The sequence below is a fragment of the Salvelinus fontinalis genome, chromosome 26, assembly GCF_029448725.1.
Source record: "Salvelinus fontinalis isolate EN_2023a chromosome 26, ASM2944872v1, whole genome shotgun sequence".
In the NCBI taxonomy this organism is placed as follows: Eukaryota; Metazoa; Chordata; class Actinopteri; order Salmoniformes; family Salmonidae; genus Salvelinus; species Salvelinus fontinalis.
The window spans coordinates 29,336,525-29,348,933 of NC_074690.1; the positions used below are offsets into that span (position 1 = coordinate 29,336,525).

Consider the following 12,409-nt stretch of genomic DNA (forward strand, 5'->3'; position numbering starts at 1 on the left):
CTTCCACTTAAGAATGATGGAGACCACTGTATTTTTGGGGACCTTCAATGCTTCAGAAATGTTTTGGTACTGTTCTCCATGTCTCTGCCTCAACGCAATCCTGTCTCGGAACTCTACGGACAATTCCTTTGACCTCATATCTTGCTTTTTGCTCTGACATGCACTGTCAACTGTGGGACCTTATATAGAATATTGTCAAATCAATTGACTTTATCATAGGTGGACTCCAATCAAGTTGTAGAAACATCTCAAGGATGATCAATGGAAACAGGATGCACCTGAGCTCAATTTCAAGTCTCATAGCAAAAGGCCTGAATACTTATGTAAATATGGTATTTCTGTCTTTTTTTTTTTTTATAAATTAGCAAAAATGTCATAACTGTTTTCGCTTCGTCCTTATGGGGTATTGAGTGTAGATTGATGAGGGAAAATGTCACGTGTACTCCTGCTCCCCCTGTCCGGCGCTCAACATCGCCAGATTATTAGGCACACCTGCCACCATCGTTACGTGCACCTGCACCTCATGAGATTCACCTGGACTCCATAACCTTCCTGATTACCTCCCCTATATCTGTCACTAACCTTGGTTCTTCCCTCAGGCGTTATTGTTTCTGTGTCATGTCTGTACGCTATTCGTGTTTCTTGTTTGTTCCATGTTTTATTTATTATAACATTTTCACTCCCTGTACTTGCTTCCCGACTCCCAGCCTACACATCACAGAAAACAAGAAATCAATCCATTTTAGAATAAGGCTAAAGTCAAGGGGTCTGAATACTTCCCGAATGCACTGTATTAGCGATCGCACAATTTAATGTGCATCCCGCCACCTACTGTGCGGGATGGAAACACGATTCCCAAAAAATGGAACAAACTACCATACTACCCCCCCAAAAAGAAATAAAATAAAATAAACCACAACTTTTCTTGTTTGGTTTAGTTTAATAAAACAGGGCCAGTCGCCTGCAAGCTGACTTCGTTTGTCAGTTGGACTGTGTTTCCTCTGACACATTGCTGCGGCTGGCTTCCGGGTTAAGCGAGCGGTGTGTCAAGACACAGTGCAGCTTGGTAGGTTATGTTTTGGAGGACGCATGGCTCTCGACCTTCGCCTCTCCCGAGTCCGCTGGAGAGTTGAAAGATGAGACAAGATCGTAACTACCAATTGGATATCACGAAAATGGGGGGAAAAGGGGGTAAAATATATTTCTTAAATATATAAGAATTCATAATAATAATAATAAAAATAAAACAGATCTGATCCCTACAGGCTCAAGGGGAATCTGGGAGGGCGGGTCTTCCGGCAGCAGTACCCCTTGCAAGTCTTCAGATGTAAAATCCTTAAGTCCAAAAAACTTTTCTGCCGCAGCCACAATAATGTCCAGTTTCTTAGACTTCTTTGAGACTTGTGCCGTTCAGTTCATAACTGTGACAATGAAATCCACCTTTTTAACACACAGGGTATCTTTTGACTGGCAGTAAACATTTACTATAGGCTGTGGTGCGTCCACTACCATATCTTCAATAGCATCACTTGTTTTCTCAATTATTTTAATCAGCTCCACATACGAGATTCGATTGACCGCTCTAACTTTTGCCACCTCAATCTCCTTCACCGTTACAGGGCACTCTACACACCGTTCTTCAGTAGACACTCTACACACCGTTCTTCAGTAGACTCTGTCCATCTGCACACACTTGAAACATGGCCAAATCATTTACAATTCTTACCTGCAATGGTTTGGGGACAAAAGCTCTTACAGTATATATTACATAACCAAGCTTCAAATGTGTAGGTATCTTCTCTTTAACAAAAAACAACAGGACCGACCGACTTTTTTCTTTATTTAAAAAGCGAGTCAGATGCCGGATATCAACCACACCAGGAATTCTCTTCGTGTATTCAACCTGAACATCTGTCGTCACGCCCGAGATTGAGATGACTTCGTTGACGGGTGCTCTATTCCGAAGTTCAAAACACAAAACTTCTGTTGTCCAGATTCTTTTGAGGATCACTGCAATCTTTCTATGTTCTTCAGAAATACAATTAATCAAAATAAGACCACTCCTAGTCACTCTGACAGACTCCACTTTTCCCAGCGCATACTTCACCATTTGACACCTCAAACGGGCCTCTCAAATATGCATTCTTACCGAACAAAGGCATCCAACAAGAAGCGATTCATTATCATTTCACACACTTATCAATTTCCTTTTTGTTCCAGTTTTCGATACTACTGTTGTCCATTCAGAACATTCGTCTTCACCAACTTTGTTCAACGCGCTGCTTGATTCGAACTCAGCATCCACTTCTGCCATCTTCCTTCATCCCGGATAGCGCCATTGATCTATCTCTATTTTTAAGTAGTCAATTTTCTTAATCACGATCGCCTGATCTCTTCTGATGACCCGGTTGGACATGAGGGTCACCAGGAGGGATAGCCAATGAAGTTGGAAGTCCCACCCAGTTGACTACATTAAAATGGTGCGGCCTTCTGGCCACTAGGGGTTTCTATGGTCCCGTGTCGGTATAGCCTTTCCCACAGAATAAGAAAGTGGGTTGGGTTTGTAGGCTTCTGTTGTGTATGCTAGTTTCAGTTAGCTAGCTAGCTAGATAGTTAGCAAAGAAGCTAGCCAAGGCGGCTTAACTTTATTATTTTAGAATGTTTCAGCTTTACTTTGCACGTGGATTACGTACTGGTATTTCGCAAACGTTTAGAATCCAATTTGCTGCCCTCCGATATGGGAGGCCTGCTTCTCACGCGTGCAGAAGGCTGCCATTGAAGACCCGAGAGCAATTGTATCACACTGTCAAAAGGTCGTTTCTCAATGATGCGTCTAACAAGGTATGTGGCTTTATTCCTTTCTCTCTCAAATGTATCAGCTACTTCCATTCAATGCATATATGTCCTATTAGACATAATTTCATATGGAAAAAGTGTCATGTTCGCTAGCTGACTACCTAGTTATTGGCTCTGCGTTCGATAATTTATCAATTACTGCTGGTTGAACAGGCCAGTGCGTTAACTTTTAAAGTGCATTAGGTATTCAATTAATATCGACAACTCCTGTGCATGATTGAATGATGCAATATTATAACCATTTCTTCAAGACCTCATTCTAAAAGGTAATTCTTAAATGGAGGTTATTTAAAGGGATACATTCTTTGTTATAAATTGTAGCAGACATTGAATGGAAATAAATAGTTTCCCATTTGTGTCCATCTCTGCCCAGGTACAGTTAGCATCTATACAGCGGATGGTCCGCAACTTGTCTACATCCTCCACCTGCCACTCTGAAGAGGGGAAGCTGATCTATTCAGGGAGCCTCGGCAACGCTGTTCGAGGTATTACTTTATTATCATCTCATTATTACCATCATCAACATCGGTGATATCACTGCATAACTAAACATAAATTGCACCTTTTTAATAATACTGTATTTTCTGTCTTTGTTGCAGGTGTGAAGATGTTCTCCTACACCAGTAGCGGGGCCAGCCTATGCGTGATGCCATACATCCTTCTGCAGACGGGCATCGGTGTTCAGAGTCTGGTGCTGAAAGGTGCCTTCTGCGGTGTCATCGGTTTCTTTACATTCCTGACTCCCATCCTCCTCCACATCATCACCAAAGGCTATGTGGTCCGCCTGTACCACAACCAGGACACTGACACTTACACAGCTGTCACTTACAATGTCCTCCTGATGGAGAAAAAGACTGTGTTCCGTCAGAGTGAGGTCAAGATACCAAGTGTCAGCAAAATGTTAACCACATTCTATGCCGACAAGAAGTCGATGCTTGTGAACCCAATGCTGTTCCCACTTCCTCATGACTATAATCACCTCATGGGTTACGATAAGCCCTTTTCATTTGATACGGAAGACTTGGATGATAATCCAAATAAAAGTTAATCGATTTCTATAGATAATGCCAATAGCAGTCTAAACTGCTGAATGGTGTGTGTGTACGACTAACTTAAAGTGTAGTCGCAATAGCATATTAAAGAGAACCATTGAAATGTTGGTGACTAGGAAGAGGTGATGTAGTATTATGGTTAAAAAAAAAATGAACAAATCTATGTCATTGCTGGAAAAGTACATTTCACCTGATATGACTGGTTTTTTTTTTTTTTTTTTTTCCCTGCTTCAAACAATGCCTCTCTTCAGAAAAACACTGCCAATTTTCTGATGGAAAAATTACAAGTTCCTACTTATGGTTTGGGCACTGTCTAGCAGTTTGTATATTGCAGGAGACTAGCAGTCAATCAAGCCATTGAGTATCTTTCAATTTCAGTTGCAATAATTACCATGCTGTTTCAAATCCTGGTTATTGTTTTAAGTGTTTTGGCTGCTTATGGACAGAGATAGTTTCTGAAAAGCAAAGCGATCAAAGCCTGGTATACTTGGCATGGTAGGATGGACAGTACTTTCCATGTACTTATCTAGTGTGACCAAATAGAGAAGAATATACAACTTTTTATAACATTTAGATACATCTAGTAAGGTAATACCAGAAATACTAGGTGTCTGGAAGTTGTGTTTGCTATATTTAATCTGACACTTTTACCAGGGGCAATGTATAAATTTTCTGACAATGTCACCCTGCAACAATGGAATGACAGTATTTGCAGTTACCTACTCAGTGATTTCATGTGAGAATTTAAGTTGATTTATTTTTCAATATACATTGTAAACACTTTCTAGTCTTGTTGCATTCTTGACAGTTCAAACAGCCTTGGACCTAACCCGTAGCTAACACACTATCCTTTAGTTTAACTTCCAGTCGAGCCACATTGGTTTCCAGGTATGTGTCTGGTATAAGAATTGGAAGTACATCGAATTTTCCGAGACAGATTACTTTTGCCGGAATCTGAAAATATTTAACATTCTCAAAGGAGGTATGTGTCAGAAAACTAAGATTGATATCGATCATCTAGTCCAGCTTTTAGAAATTGTATGCTGTTTAATTTAACTTCTGGTGGTTGCGTGTGAGTGACAGAGACTCTATACCTCTTTGCAGAATCCCTACATGATACCTTTCCCTTTTATCTCAGGGCATATGGTGGGTTATCAAAAGTGAGGACAGTTCTTACTGTGGAAAACTACATTTTATGTATTGTAAAAATATTGTCGGGTCCAAAATGATTGGCACCCTTGATAACTCAAAGGCGGCATGTAGCCTAGTGGTTAGAGCGTTGGACTAGTAACCGGAAGGTTGCAAAATCGAATCCCCGAGCTGACTAGGTAAAAATCTGTCAATCTGCCCCTGAACAAGGCAGTTAACCCACTGTTCCTAGGCCGTCATTGAAAATAATAATTTGTTCTTAACTAACATGCCTAGTTAAATAAATACATTTTTTAAATTAAATAAAGATGAGAAAAAAAGACTGTATAAAATATAACAAATACTGAGCTATATTTTATGCAACAAACAAAAAAAGTACAATTATATTATTTTATCCTAATACAATTGCACAGAGAAAGAGATTTTGTTAAACAAGAAATATTTGTTTTTTCCCAAAAATATAGGGGTCAAAATGATTGACACCTCTGTTTTCAATTCCTTTCAATACCTCATCTTCTGAGGATAACCGCACTGAGCCATTTTCTAAAATGTTTTATGAGATTGGAGAACACATTGGGAGTGATCTTAGATCATTCCTCCATACATAATCTTTCCAGATCCTTGATATCCCTCGTCTGCGATTATGGACTGCCCTGTTCAATTCAAACTACAGGTTTTCAATGGGGTTCAAGTCCCGAGACTGAGATGGCCATTGCAAAATGTTGATTTGTGGTCAATTAACCATTTCTTTGTGAATGTTGATGTGTGCTTGTGGTTATTGTCTTGCTGGAAGATCCACTTGTGGCCAAGTTTCAGACTCCTAGCAGAGGCAACCAGGTTTTTGGTAAAAATATTCTGGTACTGGGTAAAGTTCGTGACGCTGTTGACTTGTGATGCATCGATATTACATTTTTGGCAGATACCGATAGCCAATATTTTCCTTGCCAAAAAAAACAATACCAATATTTAAAATGTTAGCTGCCTTTTAAGCATTCTACTACAGTTAAATCGTTAACACACACATGGACAAGGCGGTCTAAAGCACTGCATCTCAGTGCAAGAAGCATCACTACAGTCCCTGGTTCGAATCCAGGATGTATCACATCCGGCCGTGATTGGGAGTCCCATAGGGAGGCGCACAATTGGCCCAGCTAAGTCCGGGTTTGGCCAGGATAGGCAGCCATTTTAATTAAGAATTAGTTCTTAACTGACTTGCCTAGTTAAATATAGGTTACGCACACACACACGCCACACTGACCAAAAAGTTATTTTGTTGTCATTTACGTATGTCCCCATTACCAGTAAAACATAATCAAAACCAATTTCTTTCACTTACTTGCTTTGCGGTTTCGTTGTTCATTTGTTCAGTTGTTTCATTCTCAACCAGGATTTCATCATACATGTAAAGCAGTGAAGTTTCAGCTCTCTGTCCATGGCCTCTCATCCTCAGTGCGCACTGTCACTGTGTCTGTTTCCATATTGTCCAGCTGTGTATGTAACATTTCATGTAAACCCTGTTTCTTGTCTGCATCGACGTAGCGGTCCTTGTACATAGCATCGAGCATGGCGGTGACACAGTAAAGAGAGAATGCCACCGAATCGCTTGTTCACAGACTGTCGGTAGTTTAGTTGAGCAGGTGTTTCAGTGTCATGACAGAGGGTATCACGTCTGCTGCAGGCACAGTTGATGAGCTTATTTCTCGAGTCAGTTGTTCGAATGGAACTAGCTAGTGTGTTCATGTTTCCAAGTTTCAAACATGTTCTCAAATGGCATTGAAATGGCAGCAGCGGTATGACAACCAGCGCATTCATGAGCATACAATACGACTTTCCCCAGTACGAAATCTTCGACGACCCACTGCTGTCAGACTCGGCATGCTCATGGGGCTGATATCGCTGGTCCAAATGTCAGTCATGAAGCTAATAGTGGTGACGAAATTACTGTGTAACTCCGGTAGGGCAACATCTGAAAAATAGCGCACTTGGTAGGGTGTACAGGTGCTTGACCAGTCGGCGAAAGCCAACATCACCCACGACAGAGAACGGTTGATTGTCAAGGGCAATGAATGCCATTATCTTGGCGTTAATGGATTTCGCCATTGAGTTGTCTCGCTGAAACGTTCTTACTCTTTCAAATGACTGCTCAACTTGTTGTCTGCTCGATCCACACAGCAGACATTGTGGGCTAGGCTAGGAATGCTGTGTTACGTGTGTAGCGCAAAATTGTACGTGCCGTCATTATGTCATGTACCTACGTTATAAAGGTATGCACGTCAGCTTTGACATCAAATCAAATCAAAGTTTATTTGACACGTGCGCCGAATACAACAGGTGTAGACAGTGAAATGCTTACTTATAGGCCCTAACCAACAGTGCAATTTTTAAGTAAAAAATAGGTATTAGGTGAACAATAGATAAGTAAGGAAATAATAAACAACAGTAAAAAGACAGTGAATAATAACAGTAGCGAGGCTATATACAGTAGCGAGGCTATAACAGTACCGAGGCTATATACAGACACCGATTAGTCGGGCTAATTGAGGTAGTATATACATGTAGGTATGGTTAAAGTGACTATGCATATATGGTAAACAGAGAGTAGCAGCAGGGTAAAGAGTTGGACACAATGCAAATAGTCCGGGTAGCCATTTGATTACCTGTTCAGGAGTCTTATGGCTTGGGTGTAAAAGCTGTTGAGAAGCCTTTTGGTCCTAGACTTGGCCCTCCGGTACCGCTTGCCATGCGGTAGTAGAGAGAATAGTCTATGACTGGGGTGGGTGGGGTCTTTGAAAATTTGTAGGGCCTTCCTCTGACACCGTCTGGTGTAGAGGTCCTGGATGGCAGGCTGCTTAGCCCCAGTGATGTACTGGGCCGTACGCACTACCCTCTGTAGTGCCTTGCGTTCGGAGACTGAGCAGTTGCTGTACAAGGCAGTGATGCAACCAGTCAGGATGCTCTCGATGTTGCAGCTGTAGAACATTTTGAGGATCTGAGGACCCATGCCAAATCTTTTTAGTTTCCTGAGAAGGAATAGGCTTTGTCGTGCCCTCTTTACAATTGTCTTGGGGTGTTTGGACCATTCTAGTTTGTTGGTGATGTGGACACCAAGGAACTTGAAGCTCTTAACCTGCTCCACTACAGCCTCGACGATGAGAATGGGAGCGTGCTCGGTCCTCCTTTTCCTGTAGTCTACCATCATCTCCTTAGTCTTGGTTACGTTGACGGATAGGTTGTTATTCTGGCACCACCCGGCCAGGTCTCTGACCTCCTCCCTATAGGCTGTCTTGTTGTTGTCGGTGATCAGGTCTACCACTGTTGTGTCGTCTGCAAACTTAATGATGGTGTTGGCCACGCAGTCGTGGGTGAACAGAGAGTACAGGAGGGGACTGAGAACGCACCCCTGAGGGGCTCCAGTGTTGAGGATCAGCGTGGCAGATGTGTTGCTACCTACCCTCACCACCTGGGGACGGCCCATCAGGAAGTCCAGGATGCAGTTGCAGAGGGAGGTGTTAAGTCCCAGGATCCTTAGCTTAGTGATGAGCTTTGAGGGCACTATGATGTTGAACGCTGAGCTTAGTGAATGAATAGCATTCTCACGTAGGTGTTCCTTTTGTCCAGTTTGGAAAGGGCTGTGTGGAGTGCAATAGAGATTGCATCATCTGTCAATCTGTTTGGGCGGTATGCAAATTGGAGTGGGTCTAGGGTTTCTGGGATAATGGTGTTGATGTGAGCCATTACCAGCCTTTCAAAGCACTTCATGGCTACAGCCGTGAGTGCTACGGGTCTGCAGTCATTTAGGCAGGTTGCCTTCGTGTTCTTGGGCACAGGGACTATGGTGGTCTGCTTGAAACATGTTGAAAATGTCAGTGAAGATACTTGCCAGTTGGTCAGCACATGCCCGGAGCACATGTCCTGGTAATCCGTCTGGCCCCGCGGCCTTGTGAATGTTGACCTGTTTAAAGGCCTTACTCACGTCGGCTACGGAGAGCGTGATCACACAGTCGTCCGGAACAGCTGATGCCCTCATGCATGCCTCAGTGTTGCTTGCCTCGAAGCGAGCATAGAAGTGATTTAGCTCGTCTGGTAGGCTTGTGTCACTGGGCAGCTCGCGGCTGTGCTTCCCTTTGTAGTCTGTAATAGTTTGCAAGCCCTGCCACATAAGACGAGCGTCGGAGCCGGTATGATTCAATCTTAGCCCTGTATTGGCGCTTTGCCTGTTTGATGATTCGTCGGCGGGCATAACAGGATTTCTTATAAGCTTCCGGGTTAGAGTCTCGCACCTTGAAAGCGGCAGCTCTACCCTTTATCTCAGTGCGAATGTTGCCTGTAATCCATGGCTTCTGGTTGGGGTATGTACGTACAGTCACTGTGGGGACGTCCCCGATGCACTTATTGATAAAGCCAGTGACTGATCTGCTGTACTACTCAATGCAATCGGAAGAATCCCAGAACATGTTCCAGTTTGTGACAGCAAAACAGTCCTGTAGTTAAGCATCTGCTTCATCTGACCACTTTTTATAGAACAAGTCACTGGTGCTTCTTGATTTAATTTTTGCTTGTAAGCAGGAATCAGGAGGATAGAATTGTGGTAAGATTTGCCATATGGAGGGAGAGGGAGAGCTTTGTACGCCTCTCTGTGTCACGATCGTTATATGGTGGAAGAGAGGAGGACCAAGGCGCACCGTGATAACAATACATTCTACGTTTAATGAAACGAAACGAAGAACACTTGACAAACTAACAAAACAACAAACGAACGAACGTGACGCTATAAACAAATAGTGCTGAACCAAACACTACACATAGACATAGACAATAACCCACGAACTACCCAATGAATATGGCTGCCTAAATATGGTTCCCAATCAGAGACAACGATAGACAGCTGTTTCTAATTGAGAACCAATCTAGGCAACCATAGACATACATACACCTAGACTAGACACTGCCCCATAAACATACAAAACCCCTAGACAACACAAAACACATACATCCCCCATGTCACACCCTGACCTAACTAAAATAATAAAGAAAACAAAGATAACTAAGGCCAGGGTGTGACACTCTGTGTGTGGAGTACAGGTGATCTAGAATTTTTTCCCTCTGGTTGCACATTTAACATGCTGATATAAATTAGGTAAAACTGATTTAAGTTTCCCTGCATTAAAGTCCTCGGCCACTAGGAAAGCCACCTCTGGGTGAGGGGTTTCCTGCTTGCTTATTTCCGGTCTTAGTGCCAGCGTCCGTCTGTGGTGGTAAATAAACAGCCACGAAAAGTATAGATGAAAACTCTCTTGGCAAATAGTGTGGTCTACAGTTTATTATAAGATACTCTACTTCAGGCGAGCAAAATCTAGAGACTTCCTTAGAATTCGTGCACCAGCTGTTGTGTACAAATATGCACAGACCCCCCCCCCCCCCCGTGCTGTTCTATTTAGCCGGTGCAGCGTAAATCCTGCTGGCTGAATGTCATCATTCCGTGAAACATAACATAAGATATTCGTGAACGTACCTCGTCTAATTTATTGTCCAATGATTGTACGTTGGCGAGTAATATTCACGGTAACTGCAGCTTTCCCACTCGCCTTCTCCGGATCCTTACGTGGCACCCCGCTCTGTGTCCTCTGTACCTGTGTCTCTTTCTCTTGTCAATAACGGGGATGTCGGGTGTTCACAGTATATCCTGTGCTTCCTGCTTGTTGGAGAAACAAATCTTAGTCTAATCCGAGGTGAGTGATCGCTGTCCTTATATCCAGAAGCTCTTTTTTGCCGTAAGATATGGTGGCAGAAACATTATTTACAAAATAAGTTACGGTTTTGAACATCAGCGTTAAACTAGACATAGGGTTGATGTCGATGTTGCCATTTTTAGCTAATATCGTCCGATTCCGATATATTCACCAATATAGCCCTATAACATTAAAGATCCATCACCATGTTTTACAGTAGGTATTGGGTTATTTTCTGCGTATGCATCTTTCTTTCGACGCAAAACCCACCACTGTGTTTTCAAGTCATCTGAGGATAGCTCTGGTTTTAATCCAAGTGCAAATACCATTTAGCATACTACTCTTTGGCCATGCACACCAGTGGTGGGTTTTGGCTCAAAACATAGATGCATATGCAGAAAATAACCCCATAAAATATCATAACTAAATAAAAATTTGCGTACAATATAGCTCAGTATTTGTGTTATTTATTTTATACAGTATTTGTTTCTCATCTTTGTCAAGGGTGCCAATCATTTTTGACCTGATTGTTCATATTTTCTAAGACACAAATAGCTTTGCCTCCATGGTTAGTCACCCTCCCACGGTACACCTCCCTGTGAAGGGTTTTGAGACATGTTATTAATAAGAATCTGAGTTATTAATGTGTTGTCCCATTATCATGCCTCATTACAGGGGAATTGTGAGGTCTTCTTCAAACTGTGGAATTTAGACAACACCCAATCTGTGAAAAACTTGAAAGTCAACATCATAGCTGAAGTGAAATAGGGGGGGGGGGGGGTGCATGTTAGTCGACATTCTCATCATTTTGTTAGAGTAGTGTAAAATAGGTATAGTTAAGTTTGCATCCAGCTAAGCTTTTTAAATATTACTTCATTACAATGTATGCTATTCCTGATCAGACATAACTAAGACAAAGTAACTCAAGCTTTCAAAGTTTCTAATTTGGCAAATCCAACCTAACATGCCAGCAAACATCATATACTTGTGTCAGGATATTAAGTCACAAATGTTTGTGATGACTAAATCCACTAGGGTGCACTGTAAGTCCAGTAAAATGAGTGAAAATAGAAACAAGCCAGTGTGGTATCCCATAGTCATGAAACAAATAACAAAATATCTTATAGGACTATGTAGCTATGGAATTAGTCATTCAGGAAATGTCATCTTGTTAATAAAAAAATGCCTTTTACTGTTTGGACAAATTGTGGACATACAGTGCCTTCAGAAAGTATTCATACCCCTTTTTTTCTCACCCATCTACACACAATACCCCATAATGACAAAGTGAAAACATGTTTTTAGACATTTTTGCAAATTTATTGAAAATTAAATACAGAAAGTATTCACAATCCTGAGTCAATACATGTTAGAATCACCTTTGGCAGCAATTACAGCTTTCTGGGTAAGTCTCTAAGCTTTGCATACCTGGATTGTACAATATTTGCACATTATTCTTAAAAAATTTATTCGAGCTCTGTCAAGTTGGTTGTTGATTTGCTAAATAGACATTTTCAAGTCTTGCCATAGATTTTCAAACTGATTTTAGTCAAAATTGTAACTAAGCCACTCAGGAACATTCAATGTTGTCTTAGTAAGCAACTCCAGTATATAGTTGGACTT

The 12,409-nt window shown here is 41.8% G+C and overlaps 1 protein-coding gene across 1 annotated transcript; it reads left to right on the forward strand.

Annotated features, from left to right (window-relative positions):
* Positions 1 to 2,509: 2,509 nt before the first annotated feature.
* tmem70 (transmembrane protein 70) lies at positions 2,510 to 4,691 on the forward strand. Its single transcript, XM_055883365.1, has 3 exons — positions 2,510 to 2,841; positions 3,230 to 3,341; positions 3,456 to 4,691. The coding sequence occupies exons 1-3, from the start codon at positions 2,659 to 2,661 to the stop codon at positions 3,902 to 3,904; spliced, it is 744 nt and encodes a 247-aa protein (XP_055739340.1). The 5' UTR covers positions 2,510 to 2,658; the 3' UTR covers positions 3,905 to 4,691.
* Positions 4,692 to 12,409: the final 7,718 nt, after the last annotated feature.

Coding starts and splice junctions, on each gene's coding strand:
- tmem70 (XM_055883365.1), top strand. CDS start 2,659: ATGTTTCAGCTTTACTTTGCACGTGGATTACGTACTGGTATTTCGCAA. Junction 2,842..3,229: donor TCAATGATGCGTCTAACAAG/GTATGTGGCTTT, acceptor ATCTCTGCCCAG/GTACAGTTAGCATCTATACA. Junction 3,342..3,455: donor CCTCGGCAACGCTGTTCGAG/GTATTACTTTAT, acceptor TCTTTGTTGCAG/GTGTGAAGATGTTCTCCTAC.